This window comes from Oncorhynchus keta, chromosome 14 (assembly GCF_023373465.1).
Source record: "Oncorhynchus keta strain PuntledgeMale-10-30-2019 chromosome 14, Oket_V2, whole genome shotgun sequence".
Classification (NCBI taxonomy): domain Eukaryota; kingdom Metazoa; phylum Chordata; class Actinopteri; order Salmoniformes; family Salmonidae; genus Oncorhynchus; species Oncorhynchus keta.
This window is the reverse complement of record NC_068434.1, coordinates 67,278,075-67,295,809: the sequence shown is the minus strand read 5'-3', so window position 1 is coordinate 67,295,809 and position 17,735 is coordinate 67,278,075. Positions and strand designations below refer to the sequence as shown.

The 17,735-nt window shown below is 44.3% G+C and overlaps 1 protein-coding gene across 1 annotated transcript in view; it reads right to left on the bottom strand.

Moving 5' to 3' along the window:
- LOC118393834 (polypeptide N-acetylgalactosaminyltransferase 18-like) overlaps positions 1–17,735 on the bottom strand; it is an 83,470-nt gene that overhangs the window by 40,851 nt on the left and 24,884 nt on the right. Inside the window, exon 2 of the mRNA XM_035786949.2 lies at positions 344–539. Coding sequence (XP_035642842.1) covers positions 344–539 — 196 coding nt within the window. The remainder of the gene's footprint in view (positions 1–343; positions 540–17,735) is intronic.

The window sequence follows — 17,735 nt, the reverse complement described above, 5'->3', positions numbered from 1 at the left end:
TTGAAGTAACACTTTCCTCCTCTGTTGCCTGTCAAAACAGTGAAGGCTTGAGTCAAATGCAGAGGCATATTCTCAACATGAAAACCCACTAGGCAGCTTTGTTTTTTATGCTCTCTACACAGTCAAACAAGTGGGGACTAATGCGTGCTCTTCCGAATCGTCTGTATCCAAAACGATCACAACTAGTGTGTTATAATAAGACCATAGTGAAATCAGACAGTCTGGATATGAAGGTCCTGTTAGCCCCCGGGCTACTGGTATGACTTGGATGGGGGACAGCAGAAGTTTAAGTGGGTGATATTCTCAGTGGTTTTCTGTGCTCTATTCAGATAGTTCAGCGTACCCATCAGGTCTCAGGTCTGGGATGGCTCTGTCCAGGGAGAGGCGGTCGCTGAGGTAGCCGTTGTAACCGTAGTACTGAAACATCTTCAGGGCCACCCTGCGGCTGTCAGCGCTCAGCTCCTGACCCCAGTGGGCAAACAGGGACGAGTCAGAAAACGATTTGTCTCCTAGAACATCCTCTCCTTTCAGGGGGGTTTCTGTGGGAGCCAGAGAGAGAGAAAAAAATATATATAATATGTGTATAAGCCAGCCACACATAGTCCCTGCCTGTTACTGAGGGTGAGGGGAATGCTGCAATAACAAGGTCAATGTAACTGCCCTTAGAACACTTAGTAGAGCTCTTACATTAATAAATGAATTGATGTTACACTGCTTATGTCCACACAGCTATCACACCTTAGAAAGCAGTAACAATACTCATATCAATATACAGTTCCGAATGTTGAGTAAATAATTGTATAGTATTACATTCGTATACAATGATAGAAAATAAATTGTATCCATTTATACAGCTTTTCAAGATAGATTTCCAAGGTCACTGAGAAAGATGTAGTCCAGCATTGTGATGAGAGCCCTCGCAGAACGCAGACACGGGCTAGTGGTTTGTGAACCAAAAGACACATTTAACCAAGTCGACAAAAATGAAGGCTCCAGTGAGCGTGATAGAGTGAAACATTAAATCTGTCAAACAGACTCTGTGTTGGTACGTGTGATTAGTGTTTACTCCTGGAATCCAATTGAATTTAAATAGATCCTGCGTCTTCCTCTATGACTCTCACAGCCACACTGCGAGTGCCCCAGGGCTGCCATTTAATGCAGTCATTCCTTTAAATCCCAGTGTGGAGGGATTCTACGTTAGAGTGAGGACAGAAGGATACATCTGAAAGCTCTGTAATGCTGAACGCTGCAGTGTGATTTGAATGTGACATTGTTGTACAGCGCGATGACATTTATGATCGCTGTGAAGACAAATATTTTTTTTTTAAAGTGTCTATCTAGGAGCTTTCAATGGATCCAGAATGATCCTAGAGAAAACTGCAGAAAATCAAGCTGAAGAGCTGTAGGTTTTCAATCTGCTCATTTTGTTTTGGCTGCTGTGATGACTTTAAGCCTACAAGTCTCCCATTTCTTGTCAAATACACATCTCACATGGTGACCACAGTGGGGCTCAAGTTTAGCAGGAGGACAGTCTTTGTTTAAGGGGTTTAGCCAATACCTTGTAACACAGGGGAGGTGGGAATGTCACTGAGTAGTCATTGGTTTCTATACACAAAACAAGGCAGAGTGTGCACGGCCATTATAACAGTAAGGGAGAGCAGCTCCAGAGGAACCGGTCAGGACGCTGAGACTGAGGGGTCAGGGAGGTCACTGAGCTGAATGAAAACCTGGTCTGTTAGATGTGGGCATGTGATAGGATGCACTACATGAAGAAAAATAAGGTATTCATATGCAAATGTAACTATTATACAGTGTTTTCTTTCTTCAGAAACCTGGGTAACAACATACTGTAAGAAAGAAATGAGATAACATGAAACCAAACAAAATGTCAAGGGCCAATGAATCTAGATTGCCTCCAGCTATTTCCAGATGAACTCAGCAGGCTAAAAGAATTGCTTTGACAAGACAAATTACATTTCCCCTAACATGAGGTCATATTGGGGGAAAAAAATGGGGTGAGAATTAGACTTGAAACAACACTATGAGAATCTTTTTGATGACTGCGTGACAATGAACCATTACCCTTTCACAGAAACCCACTGTTACTAGTTAAAACTAAAATTAAGCTTGACAGTGGGGGAAAAAAACCACTTCCATTTATTTTCCAGGTATCAAATGTGTTTTCCAAACCAAGAATAGATAAACATTAACAAGTAATGCTAAAGTTATACATCCAACAAATTCAGAAGGAAATACGTGCCTTTAATGAATTATCGAAAACTCAAAATAAACATAGCAGATGGTTGATTGTTTACCTCAGATTGAATGGTATACTTCCAGAGACAGAAAACAATACCTCCAATGGTCTGTCTATCTGTAGGTAGAGGTCTCCATCAGGAACACAGTGCTGCCTTATAAAATCAGTGCAGCATCTCTGCCCTTGCTAGCCTGCTATAGTGAAAGTATAGCATTTAATCGTATTACTTGAGTCAGTGTGCAGAGCGGCATTGGACTTTCCTATGAAACAAACAACCTAGTTATTGGCTGCATTTCAAACTCATAAAAGACACACCCCTCCTCCACTTACCCTGGCCTTATGCCCTTGGTGGAATCCCCGTGGCCATCTTTGCTGTCAGTCCAAACAATTAGCCAAGCAAGGGAAGTTGGCAACACATCATGTTGATGACACTGCCCGCGTTGCGTGTGCGAGCATTGCAAAATAAAATGTACACATACATGTTATTCAAATTATTGCACCCACACTGCTCGTGCGCCTCAGCAATCATCTGCGTGGCCAGGCGCTAAAACAGAAATTGGTTCTATTTTTGACACCCCAACGCCTGCAGGTCCGGCCTCTCCCATATCCTCATTGGTTTTTAGGAGCATATACCCACGTGCCATCTCCTCATTGGTTGTCAGGAGAATATACCCACGTGGGTGATTGAAAGATTAACTTAGGAACATAGGTTGTAGTAATGCTGTGAAGTCGGTTGCCAACCGCCATATCAAGTCCAAAGAAGAAAAAGAAGCCTGAAGGAAGGAGGAGAGATTACGAAAAACAAATTCGGTTTACCGTTTTTTCTGTGGATTAATTGTCGGAGAAGAGGCCCTTGTGCATTTTAGCTAAAATAAAACAATATTTCTATGCCAGGACAAATTAGCTAGCTAGCTAAAATTGCCATAAATGTTTAATCCTTTTTGACCTTACCCAAATTCATATAATTGGTTCAGAGTTTGTTTTGATATTTCACCCTGCGTGCCCTGATCGCTTCTGGTGTGGGTGAACAAAATCAACGTGCGTGCGATGGAGCACACACATGTCCGGTTTGGTCAGCATGTAAACCCCTCAGCCCTAGTTTGAGATCAAGTGTGCGAGTGTACAATTCTGTTCACTCCAGGGCCAGAAACAGCCCATAATTCAATTTGCAATAATTGTACATTCGCTAAGAAAAGTTTACCAAAACTTTTTATTATTAAACAATCAACATAAGTGTTAAGTAAAAAAATACATTTAAAAAAAGTTAGAAATTGCTACTAATGCACGATGGCAAAAAAAGTACTTTGTAAAAGTAATGTTTATTTTTGGTTGTATGTTAGCTAGCACATATAACTTTCCCTGCCATCAACAGTAATACATTGGATAGAGAGGATAAAAAAAAGAGGATAAAAAAAAGTTTTTGCTATTATTTACCAAGGGTGTCAATATTAGTGGAGGGCACTATAATGCCTGGAGCTGTGTACCGTAAGTTAAACATGCAGCATTGAACATGTCGCTTGCTTTGATGAACAAGGGAATGCCTCCATTCTTGATGGGAGAAGAACACCGTGATTAGGCTCAGACAGGGATGAAGTTCTAAAAGTCTGCCAATCCCAGCAAACATGCCTCCAGGATCATTCATGTGACCACTTGTGTTGGTGATTAATTAGGCCTTCTGAGACGCTCTCCTTGGGAGTGAAGCCTAGAGCCCCGGCTGGGTAAGGGGGTTGATGTTTTGCAGACAGGGTAACCTAGGCAACTTGTACTGGCTTAGTCTGGGCAGTGTGTCATCCCAAAGGCTCTTTTGTTGGGACAAGAACTCAGAAACCCCTAAAACATGTAGGCAGCCTCTCATGCCCATTGGACACAGTAGAGGAACTCAACTACTGCATGCTCAGTGCTCTGACAAAAGAAAAATGGTACAGTAATTCAGTGATGATCGCCTCAAAGACAAAAGATTGTGTTACTGAGTTTGACACTATGAACCAAGTCTGTAATGAATAATAAATTAATGCATTCATATATTTCTAAACGCTTATTACTAGTCATGTTATCCCACTTTTTTTACACCTTTTTCTCTCCGATTTCGTGGCGTCCAATTGTTTAGTAGCTACCATCTTGTCTCATCGCTACAACTCCCGTACGGGCTCGGGAGAGACGAAGGTTGAAAGTCATGCGTCCTCCGATACACAACCCAACCAAGCCGCACTGCTTCGGAAACACCGTGCACCTGGCGACCTGGTTAGTGCGCACTGCGCCCGGACCGCCAGAGTCGCCGCTGGTGCGTGATGAGACAAGGATTTCCTTACCAGCCAATCCCGGACGACGCTAGGCAAATTGTGCGTCGCCCCACGGACCTCCCGGTTGCAGCCGGTTATGACAGAGCCTGGGCGCGAACCCAGAGTCTCTGGTGGCGCAGCTGGCACACCCGTAACCACTGTGCCACCCGGGAGGCCGTATTATCCCACTTTCTGCTGACACATACAAGTCCCAATCACAGTTCAACAACTCATAGCACTCTGGCATCAAAACAAGACTTTTAAAAATGTAGAAGGCAGAAGAAATGTATATCTCAAAAACACGACACGAAGCAGATAAACTGATCTTTCAGTAGGAGAAGAAGAGTGAGAGTAGAAGGAAAGGAGGATGCATGTCAATACATGTCTAGCTATGGAATGCTGCGTTTTGATAGCATGTCGCACAATTTGCTAACAACAACATTGAGTTACCAAGCGCATTTATACTGACATGAGTAACACAAATGAGGAAAAAGTTGGTGGTTGTATTCAAAAGTTATTAAAAGCATGAATTTAAGCACACAGTGGAAGGACCACAGTTGTACAGGACAAACATAGGTACAAGTAAGCGTTTTCAGAATTTACATTTTAACAAGTATCGACTGATGGTGGCTCAATGTTGTTGATAGCAAATCACGCGACCAGTTGTCAAAACGCTACCCCGCCTCATTATAAGAGAACAGAGTTGAGCGTTCCTCAGGTAATACTGAGTGGTTCCATTTAAGTAGCCTACAACTGCAACTCCTGTAATAGGAAGAGAAACACCCTGCCGGTCTCTCGCTCCTGGCTTGTTTCTCTGTGGGTGGGAGTGTGTGTGTGTGTGTATGCGGTGGGTTCTGAAGGGCTCAGGAAGGGGGACCCAGCGGGGTTTTGCTTTAAACTGTGATGGCTCTGGTCCAGACAGAGAGCAGCAACATAGGCCCAGACCTTATCAGCAGCAGCCCAGCCTGGTGAAGTGAGTCAGTCAGTGCGCTCCATTGTGTGTACATCGGGACAAGTCAGTTAGGGCCATGTGCTTACTGTGGCACATCCACAGAGGAGGAAGGCTGAGAGACAACATGAAGAGGGAAACAGGACACACAAAGTGCCTTTATTCCTGGTTCAGGAAGGCAAACGGCACAATATAGCGAAGGGATTATGGCAACGAGAGGCGAGGGGAAGGTTTACAAAAGGAGGTCCACCGCAGAGGGAGACATAGTTAGATACAGTGAACAGGTCTGTACGCTGCAGCAAAACGTGTTCCCTATGCTAACCTCCATGACAGAACACACAGAATCAACCCAGGGCGAACCGTACAGAGGGAGGATTTCTGCTGTATTATGGGAAAACAGGGATTTCAGAACAATAAGAGCTCTGCTTTTGCCTGACGATCACTGTTCCCCTCAGTTGTTCAGTGAGATGAATGTCTTGTCTGGGGTATAATAGGCAATTAAGACTCAACAGCACTCATCTGTGCTGCTGTACCATGAGGCACCATATCAAACACTATCAGATGATATACATGATGATGGATTAAAGCTGCTCTCGAGCAGAGTGAGGAGGTCAGCAGAGACAGAGGGAAGAAAATACACTGAAGGTTTACATGAACCCTTTACATCCCCTTTCCAACCCAATTAAATAATTATTATATTTTAAAGCCATCATATCAAGCCATCATTTTCAATTATATTTTCCCCACAAAACACTAACAGTGAAATCACTGTGATAAGAGTACTCTGAAGATGATGAAGAGATAATGTGAAGAAATCACATTTACAACTCCCGGTGGCCTCGCAGGGGGAACATATTTCAACCAGGAACCGTTTGTCTTTGACACATTCAACGTGAGGCCCTGCACACAATGTAACTCACTGAGGCGAAGTTGTGTTGACAAAAACACTGTAAATCTTTACCTGTCGAGAAAAAAAGAAGGAAAATGTACACCCTCAGTACACACATTAGGCCCTCATAAATTGCCCTTGTGTGTAACTTTATTACCCAGAAATCCGTCCGGTATGACGCATCACTGTGATTAACTCGCTCGCACTACACTAGAACTTAATAGGAATACGACTTTTAGATTATGATAAACGTTTTTTTCGCACGTCAGATTTCAACACTAGCCGATGCCATAATTGGAGGATGTCTTCTCTCGAATGACCCATTGGTCATATTTCTGCGATATTCCAACCTCGAGAAATGTGTAATTTAATGGAGGGCTTAGCGCATTTTACTTATTTGTCGGCCTCTTTAGTCCAGGGTGCATTGCATGTTGCCTTTGCCAGAGATATTATAGACAGGAGATAGGAATCCATTGAATGATGGACCTGATAATGCCCCACCCAGCATACTGTCAACCAATTGTGCTCATGTTGTTATGCTGTGTCACGCAGTTGCTAAGCCCTTCTCAAAGTCAGTGTATATGTCGAGAAACGTGCCTATTGTCCTCCAAGGTCCCTTCTGGCACGATTCCAAAACTATACAATATTACAGATTACAAATTAATCTCACATCTCTGAAAATATTAATAATGTACTTCTTGTTGCCAAAATTCGTGCTAATGTTGGGTTTATGAGCTAGCGCCCAATAGACTCACATTCACTCCTTGAAGGAGAGCGCTCCTTGTCCCAGAATTTCCCAGAATGCACCATGCTGCTCATTGACATAGCATGGGCAACGTTTCCCCATCTTCTCAAAAGTATATCTGCTGTTGCAAATGTTGACCCCACTCTGAGTCACATCGATCTGCAGGTTGAACATGATGCTATTGTAGGCTAAATTGATAGCTGTAAAATTGCCAAAACAAATTACACTAACTAGCTACGTTACATGCTGATAGTCTTTGGTATTATTGTGTGTAGTTTGCTAACTAGCGAGCCACCAGCCAGTCCGTAGAAAGAGCATAGCATTGCTTTACTCTACACACACAGGAGAGGGACACTAATCCGGACACTTATAAGAGATCCCGCTATGCTCTCAGACAAACCATCAAACAGACAAACCATCAAACAGGCAAAGCATTAATATAGGACTAAGATTGAATCCCTACTACAACGGCTCTGACACTTGTCGGATGTGGCAGGGCTTGCAAACTATTACGGACTACAAAGGCAAATCCAGCCGCGAGCTGCCCAGCGAAGCGAGCCTACCAGATGAGCTAAATGCCTTTTATGTTGGCTTCAGGGGAAGAAACACTGAAGCATGCATGAGAGCACCAGCTGTTCCAGACGACTGTATGATCACACTCTCCGTAGCTGATGTGAGCAAGACCTTTAAAACAGGTCAACATTCACAAGGCTGCGGGGACAGATGGATTACCAAGACGTGTACTCAGAGGATGTGCGCACCAACTGGCAAGTGACTTCACTGACATTTTTAACCTCTCCTTGACCGAGTCTAATACCTACATGTTTCAAGCAGACCACCATAGTCCATGTGCCCAAGAAAGCGAAGATAGTCATTTAGGCAGGTTAACACCCTGTAGCACTCACGTCAGTAGCCATGAAGTGCTTTGAAAGGCTGGTCATGACTCACATCAACACCATCATCCCGGAAAACCTAGATCCACTCCATTCACATACCGCCCCAACAGATCCACAGATGACACAATTTCAATCGCACTCCTCCACACTGCCCTTTCCCACCTGGACAAAAGGAACACCTACAGCTCAGTGTTCAACACCATAGTGCCCACAATGCTCATCATTAAGCGAAGGACCCTGGGACTAAACACTTTCCTCCGCAACTGGATCCTGGACTTCAGGTGGTAAGGGTAAGTAACAACACAGCTGCCACGCTGATCCTCAACACTGGAGGTGCGTGCTTAGTCCCCTCATGTACTCCCTGCTCACCCACAACTGCATGGCCAAGCACAACTCCAGCACCTTTTCCCCCTCAGCAGACTGAAAATGTTTGGCATGGGACCTCAGATCGTCCAAAAGTTGTACAGCTGTACAATCGAGAGCATCCTGACCAACTGTTCGGCATCAGACGGTAAGGCGCTACATCGACTGTTCTCTCTGCTACCACACGGCAGGCGGTACCAGAGCGCCAAGTCTAGGTCCAAAAGGCTGCATAACAGCTTCTACCCCCAAGCCATAAAACTGCTGAATAATTAAAATGGCAACCCAGACTATTTACATTGACACCCCCCCTCTCCTTTGTTTTTACACTGCTGTTACTCACTGTTTATTATCTATGCATAGTCACTTTATTCATACCTACATGGACGAATTATCTTGACTAACCTGTACCGCCACACATTGACTCGGGACCAGTGCCCCCTGTATATAGCCTCGTTATTGTATCGTGTTACTTTTCTTTTTTACTTTAGTTTATTTTGTAAATATTTTCTTAACTCTTTCTTGAACTGCATTTTTGGTTAAGGGCTTGTAATTAAGCATTTCACAGTAAGGTCTACCCCTGATGTATTCGGTGCATGTGACAAATAAAATGTGATTTGATTTGTGGATTTTGTAGTCAACTTAAGCTACAACAGATTCCCAAAACCATTTTCCATGTTGCTACCAACCTTATTGTAATACCAAAATTAAACATTTGTGTACATATTAAATGTTAAATAACACTCAATTAAAGGAATTCGTGTTGTTTGGTGGATTTTCCATTTAATGTGTGTGTTTGGCTGTGCAGGTGTTCAGGTGAGCTGGGGTGTTGAAAAGACACTAGTGTGCTACTGAAACAAGAGGGGCACCTGGCCCATTGTACAGCATACCATGTGGACAGACAGATGGAATACTTTGGCTTATGCACACTGCCAGGAATTATTACCAAAAAAAACTTGGACCAGAACACAAACATTACCTTCAACATGCTAAATTGATGCTTAAATAAAGAACCAATGGTGCTGCCATTTTAAATGTACTGCATAATTATGTATTGACATGGAAAACTCTAGTATGTGTGGGATAAGGAGGTGGAGTACTGTTGTTCCCTGTGTGTACAAAGCCACTACTTCTACTGCTCATCTATTCATGCTACAAGGTTACATAACTCCAATCCAGCTATCAACCCCCTCCCCCCCCTCCCCTCTTCAACAGTCAAAGCCCTTTACCACTTACATCTTCACAGAACAAGACTTCTCCTGTGAAAATAAATGCACAATTAGCTTACACTCCCAACTCCACACGGCTCAGCTCAGTGCCGTGACATACTGCATCACTTCTCTCTCTCAACGACTGTAGTTTGGTTGGTGCCAGAGCCCGCTAGCTTGAAAGCTCATTTTACAGCGAATAGCCAATTAACGTGCTCACAGGTTGGGAGGCTGTGTACTCTGTCATACTGGGCCCCAGTGGAGACTGATGAAGTTCTGACTGGGTCTGTAAAAGGGGCACTCTCTCATTAGAACACATCAGCAGCTGACACATCTTCTTTCTCTGGGAGTAGGGGAGGAAGAATCAAATCAAAGTTTCACATGTGCCGGATAAAACAGGGGTAGACATGAGTGAAATGCTTACTTACAGGCTCTAACCAACAGTGCAAAAAAGGTATTAGGTAAAAAGACAGTGAAATATAAAAGTAGCGAGGCTTCATGCAGTAACGAGGATATAAAAGTAACGAGGCTACATGCAGTAACGAGGATATAAAAGTAGCGAGGCTACATGCAATAACGAGGATATAAAAGTAGCGAGGCTACATGCAGCAACGAGGAAATATAAAAGTAGCAAGGCTACATGCAGTAACGAGGATATAAAAGTAGCGAGGCTACATGCAGTAACGAGGATATAAAAGTAGCGAGGCTACATGCAATAACGAGGATTTAAAAGTAGCGAGGCTACATGCAGTAACGAGGATATAAAAGTAGCGAGGCTACATACAGGCACCGGTTAGTTGGGCTGATTGAGGTAGTATGTATATGTAGATATGATTAAAGTGACTATGCATATATGATAAACAGAGAGTAACATAGCGTAAATAAAGGGGTTGGCGGGTGGTGGGACACAATGCAGATAGCGAATGTGCGGGGGCACTGGTTGGTCTGGCCAATTGAGGTAGTATGTACAGTGGGGTAAAAAAGTATTTAGTCAGCCACCAATTGTGCAAGTTCCCACACTTAAAAAGATGAGGCCTGTAATTCATCATAGGTACACTTCAACTATGACAGACAAAATGACAACAAAAAAATCCAGAAAAATCACATTGTAGGATTTTTTTATTCATTTATTTGCAAATTATGGTGAAAAATAAGATTTCTGGCTCTCTGAGGCTCCTCTGTCCTTCACTCATTACCTGTATTAATGGCACCTGTTTGAACTTGTTATCAGTATAAAAGACACCTGTCCACAGCCTCAAACAGTCACACTCCAACTCCTGTTGCCTCCTATCATGTTGACAGTCAGGAAGAGCTGTCAAAGGTCACCAGAAACAAAATTGTAGACCTGCACCAGGCTGGGAAGACTGAATCTGCAATAGGTAAGCAGCTTGGTTTGAGGAAATCAACTGTGGGAGCAATTATTAGGAAATGGAAGACATACAAGACCACTGATAATCTCCCTCGATCTGGGGCTACATGCAAGATCTCACCCCGTGGGGTAAAAATGATCGCAAAAATCCCAGAACCACACGGGGGGGACCTAGTGAACGACCTGCAGAGAGCTGGGACCAAAGTAACAAAGCCTACCATCAGTAACAAACTACGGCGCCAGGGACTCAAATCCTGCAGTGCCAGACGTGTCCCCCTGCTTAAACCAGTACATGTCCAGGCCTGTCTGAAGTTTGCTAGAGAGTATTTGAATGATCCAGAAGAAGATTGGGAGAATGTCATATGGTCAGATGAAACCAAAATATAACTTTTTGGTAAAAACTCAACTCGTCATGTTTGAAGGACAAAGAATGCTGAGTTGCATCCAAAGAACACCATACCTACTGTCAAGCATTGGGGTGGAAACATCATGCTTTGGGGCTGTTTTTCTGCAAAGGGACCAGGACGACTGATCCGTGTAAAGGAAAGAATGAATGGGGCCATGTATCGTGAGATTTTGAATAAAAACCTCCTTCCATCAGCAAGGGCATTGAAGATGAAACATGGCTGGGTCTTTCAGCATGACAATGATCCCAAACACACCGCCCGGGCAACAAAGGAGTGGCTTCGTAAGAAGCATTTCAAGGTCCTGGAGTGGCCTAGCCAGTCTCCAGATCTCAACCCCATAGAACATCTTTGGAGGGAGTTGAAAGTCCGTGTTGCCCAGCAACAGCCCCAAAACATCCCTGCTCTAGAGGAGATCTGCATGGAGGAATGGGCCAAAATACCAGCAACAGTGTGTGAAAACCTTGTGAACACTTACAGAAAACATTTGACCTCTGTCATTGCCAACAAAGGGTATATAACAAAGTATTGAGATAAACTTTTGTTATTGACCAACTACTTATTTTCCACTATAACTTGCAAATAAATTCATAAAAAAAATCCTACAATGTGATTTTCTGGAATTTCTTTCCTCATTTTGTCTGTCATAGTTGAAGTGTACCAATTATGAAAATTACAGGCCTCTCTCATCATTTTAAGTGGGAGAACTTGCACAATTGGTGGCTGACTAAATACTTTTTGCCCCACTGTACATGAATGTATAGTTAAAGTGACTATGCATATATGAAAAACAGAGTAGCAGCAGCGTAAAAGAGGGGTTGGGGGTGGCACACAATGCAAATAGTCCGGGTAGCTATTTGATTACCTGTTCAGGAGTCTTATGGCTTGGGGGTAAAAACTGTTGCGAAGCCTTTGTCCTAGACTTGGCACTCCGCTACCGCTTGCCATGCGGTAGTAGAGAGAGCAGTCTATGACTGGGGTGGCTGGGGTCTTTGACAATTTTTAGGGCCTTCCTCTGATACCGTCTGGTGTAGTGGTCCTGGAAGGCAGGCAGCCTAGCCCCAGTGATGTACTGGGCCATACGCACTACCCTCTGTAGTGCCATGCGGTCGGAGGCCGAGCAATTGCTGTACCAGGCAGTGATGCAACCATGCTTTCCATGTTGCAGGTTTAGAAACTTTTGAGGAACTCAGGATCCATGACAAATCTTTTTTGTTTCCCGAGGGGGAATAGGTTTTGTCGTGCCCTGTTCACGACTGTCTTGCTGTGTTTGGACCATTCTAGTTTGTTGGTGATGTGGACACCAAGGAACTTGAAGCTCTCAACCTGCTCCCCTACAGCCCCATTGATTAGAATGCAGGCGTGCTCGGTCCTCCTTTTCCTGTATATTGACGGATAGGTTGTTATTCTGGCACCATCTGCCCAGGTCTCTGACCTCCTCCCTATAGGCAGTCTCATTGTTGTCGGTAATCAGGCCTACCATTGTTGTGTCGTTTGCAAACTTGATGGTGGTGGAGTCGTGCCTGGCCATGCAGTTGTGGGTGAACAGGGAATACAGGAGGGGACTGAGCACTCACCCCTGGGGGGTTCCAGTGTTGAAGATCAGCGTGGCAGATGTGTTACTACCTACCTGCAGTGTGGAGTGCAATAGAGACTGCATCAAATGTGTATCTGTTTGGGCGGTATGCAAATTGGAGTGAGTCTAGGGTTTCTGGGATAATGGTGTTTATGTAAGCCATTACCAGCCTTTCAAAGCACTTCATTGCTATGGACGTGAGTGCTACTGGTCTGTACTCTTTTAGGCAGATTGCCTTTGTGTTCTTGGGCACAGGGACTATGGTCGTCTGCTTGAAACATGTTGGCATTACAGACTCAAATCATGGACATCAGACCATGCCCAGAGCACACGTCCTGGTAATCCGTCTCGCCCTGCAGCCTTGTGTATGTTGACCTGTTTAAAAAGTCTTACTCATGTCGGACCACTGCTTTTAATCAGGGCAAGGTGTCTGGTAACATGTCCGAATATAAACAATGCAGCTATTCCCTCCGCAAGGCTATTAAACAAGCTAAGCGTCAGTACAGAGACAAAGTGGAATCTCAATTCAACGGCTCAGACACAAGAGGCATGTGGCAGGGTCTACAGTCAATCATGGACTACAAGAAGAAACCCAGCCCAGTCACGGACCAGGATGTCTTGCTCCCAGGCAGACTAAATAACTTTTTTGCCCGCTTTGAGGACAATACAGTGCCACTGACACGGCCTGCAACAAAAACATGCGGTCTCTCCTTCACTGCAGCCGAGGTGAGTAAGACATTTAAACGTGTTAACCCTCGCAAGGCTGCAGGCCCAGACGGCATCCCCAGCCGCGCCCTCAGAGCATGCGCAGACCAGCTGGCCGGTGGGTTTACGGACATATTCAATCAATCCCTATACCAGTCTGCTGTTCCCACATGCTTCAAGAGGGCCACCATTGTTCCTGTTCCCAAGAAAGCTAAGGTAACTGAGCTAAACGACTACCGCCCGTAGCACTCACTTCCGTCATCATGAAGTGCTTTGAGAGACTAGTCAAGGACCATATCACCTCCACCCTACCTGACACCCTAGACCCACTCCAATTTGCTTACCGCCCAAATAGGTCCACAGACGATGCAATCTCAACCACACTGCACACTGCCCTAACCCACCTGGACAAGAGGAATACCTATGTGAGAATGCTGTTCATCGACTACAGCTCGGCATTCAACACCATAGTACCCTCCAAGCTCGTCATCAAGCTCGAGACCCTGGATCTCGACCCCGCCCTGTGCAACTGGGTACTGGACTTCCTGACGGGCCGCCCCCAGGTGGTGAGGGTAGGCAACAACATCTCCTCCCCGCTGATCCTCAACACTGGGGCCCCACAAGGGTGCGTTCTGAGCCCTCTCCTGTACTCCCTGTTCACCAACGACTGCGTGGACACGCACGCCTCCAACTCAATCATCAAGTTTGCTGACGACACAACAGTGGTAGGCTTGATTACCAACAACGACGAGACGGCCTACAGGGAGGAGGTGAGGGCCCTCGGAGTGTGGTGTCAGGAAAATAACCTCACACTCAACGTCAACAAAACTAAGGAGATGATTGTGGACTTCAGGAAACAGCAGAGGGAACATCCCCCTATCCACATCGATGGAACAGTAGTGGAGAGGGTAGCAAGTTTTAAGTTCCTCGGCATACACATCACAGACAAACTGAATTGGTCCACTCAGACTGACAGCGTTGTGAAGAAGGTGCAGCAGCGCCTCTTCAACCTCAGGAGGCTGAAGAAATTCGGCTTGTCACCAAAAGCACTCACAAACTTCTACAGATGCACAATCGAGAGCATCCTGGCGGGCTGTATCACCGCCTGGTACGGCAACTGCTCCGCCCTAAACCGTAAGGCTCTCCAGAGGGTAGTGAGGTCTGCACAACGCATCACCGGGGGCAAACTACCTGCCCTCCAGGACACCTACACCACCCGATGTTACAGGAAGGCCATAAAGATCATCAAGGACATCAACCACCCGAACCACTGCCTGTTCACCCCGCTATCATCCAGAAGGTGAGGTCAGTACAGGTGCATCAAAGCTGGGACCGAGAGACTGAAAAACAGCTTCTATCTCAAGGCCATCAGACTGTTAAACAGCCACCACTAACATTGAGTGGCTGCTGCCAACACACTGTCATTTACACTGACCAAACTCCAGCCACTTTAATAATGGGATTGATGGGAAATGTAAATATATCACTAGCCACTTTAAACAATGGTACCTTATATAATGTTACTTACCCTACATTATTCATCTCATATGCATACGTATATACTGTACTCTACATCATCGACTGCATCCTTATGTAATACATGTATCACTAGCCACTTTAACTATGCCACTTTGTTTACTTTGTCTACATACTCATCTCATATGTATATACTGTACTCGATACCATCTACTGTATGCTGCTCTGTACCATCACTCATTCATATATCCTTATGTACATATTCTTTATCCCCTTACACTGTGTATAAGACAGTAGTTTTGGAATTGTTAGTTAGATTACTTGTTGGTTATCACTGCATTGTCGGAACTAGAAGCACAAGCATTTCGCTACACTCGCATTAACATCTGCTAACCATGTGTATGTGACAAATAAAATTTGATTTGATTTGATTTGGAGTACAGGTTATCTAGAATGTTTTTCCCTCTGGTTGGACATTTAACAGGTTGATGGAAATTAGGTAGAACTGATTTAAGTTTCCCTGCATTAAAGTCTCCGGCCACTAGGGGCGCCGCCTCTGGGTGAGTGGTTTCCTGTTTGCTTATTTCCTTATACAGCTGACTGAGTGTGGTCTTAGTGCAAGCATCCGTCTGTGGTGGTAAATAAACAGCCACGAAAAGTATAGCTGAAAACTCTAGTAAGTAGTGTGATCTGCAATTAATCACAAAACACTTTACCTCAAGCGAGCAAAATCTAGAGAGACTTCCTTAGATTTCATGCACCAGCTGTTTACAAATATGCACAGACCCCCCATCTTACCGGAGTGTGATGTTCCATCTTGCCATCCCGCTAGCTGAATATCCATATCATCATTTAGCCACAATTCCATGAAAACATGGGATATTACAGTTTTTGATGTCCCGTTGGTAGGATATTCGTGATCGTACCTCGTCTAATTTATTGTCCAGTGATGCACGTTGGCGAGTAATATTGACGGTAACGGCAGCTTTCCCACTCGCCTTCTGTGGATCCTTATGAGGCATCCCGCTCTGTGTCCCCTGTACCTGTGTCTCTTCATCTTGCAAATAACTGGGATGTTGGCCTTGTCGGGTGTTCGGAGAATGTCCTATGCGTCCTGCTTGTTGAAGAAAAAAAATCTGTCTAATCCGAGGTGAGTGATCGCTGTCCTGATATCCAGAAGCTCTTTTTTTGCCATAAGATACGATTTCAGAAACACATAAGTTAAAAAAGCCGACCCCCCCCCCCACATAGTAGCACAATTGGTTGGGCGCCAGTAAAACTGCTGCTATCTCTTTCGGCACCATTTCTTCCGGTGTGGTGGAGAGTAGGCCTACTCTCTGGGTTTATTCCTTGGGGCGGTACAAATCTGTCGTTCTGCCCCTGAACAGGCAGTTAACCCACTGTTCCTAGGTCGTCATTGAAAATAAGAATTTGTTCTTAACTGACTTGCCTGGTTAAATAAAGGTAAAATAAAAATATATATTTAAAAAATTACTGAGGGGGGAAATACACACTGGCAGAGTTTGGATGTAGGGTTGTCTCTGCTCCCCACAAACTATTGTTTACCTTGCTCCTTCTTACTTTCTGCTCATTAAAGTAATACAATCACAAGGCCCTTCAGGAAGGCACTCACATTTCCATCCCTGACATCCCTTAGGAAACCAATGGGTGGTTCACGCATGATAGATATGACCTATTCTAACAATTCCAGGCTACAAAATGAAAAATAATGTAAAAATAAACAAGAGAACATCAGAAGGGGACATTTCTCTCCCCAAAGCAAAGTACATGTTAAAAAAACAGCACAAAAACATTGTTTCGTTTCTTATGTTTGTGTACATTTTTCAATGAAGTAGACAGCAGTCTTTGAGAGACTAGATGTTAGATGTGTCACTCTATTAAACCAGTCAGTGGAGTTAAGTCTCCTGTTGCCTCCTATCATGTTGATCTGACTCCCACTACACTTGGCGCCTGTGGATTAGTGCTCACTCTCTGAAGAGGGGAGATTTTTAAAAGAGATTCTGTTTTTGCTTTGTGAGTCTCATATGCACAGCGCTCTGAGCATGATTTCTCATGAAGGGTTTCTATTTTCAGTGTAGGGTATGGCCTCTGCTCAGAAACAAACTCACCACCGCAGGAAACACATCAAAACATTTCACAGCAACACATTACAGAGGCTGAACAACAGTGGTTGCCAAAGGCATGCGAAGACAGTCAGGAATCAATATTAAAATACTGTGCGTGTGTGGGCGTTGTTAGAAATCTGTTGCACTGGTGCTATTTATATCTCCTTGAGTCATTCATTTGATTAAATGTCACATGGTCACAGATGGAGAGCACCGAGCATGCTTTATTGAGTGCAAATTAGCATGGAGGTGTGGTTACACTTTAAACTCTCATTTCCTTTGGCTACGCCACAAAACTGCAAACCTACAAACCTAGAGGGGTATCAAGAAACACTGCTAACTTTATGGGACAGGCATATCCCCCAAAAGTCTCATTTCTTATGTAAATGATCCTGTGTCTCATTTGCTCAGATCTATACTAGCCTATTGGGAATCATCTAACGGATTTAATGTCCTCAGTTGCCAGACAGTCTGACTCACAGCGCATCACTCAGCT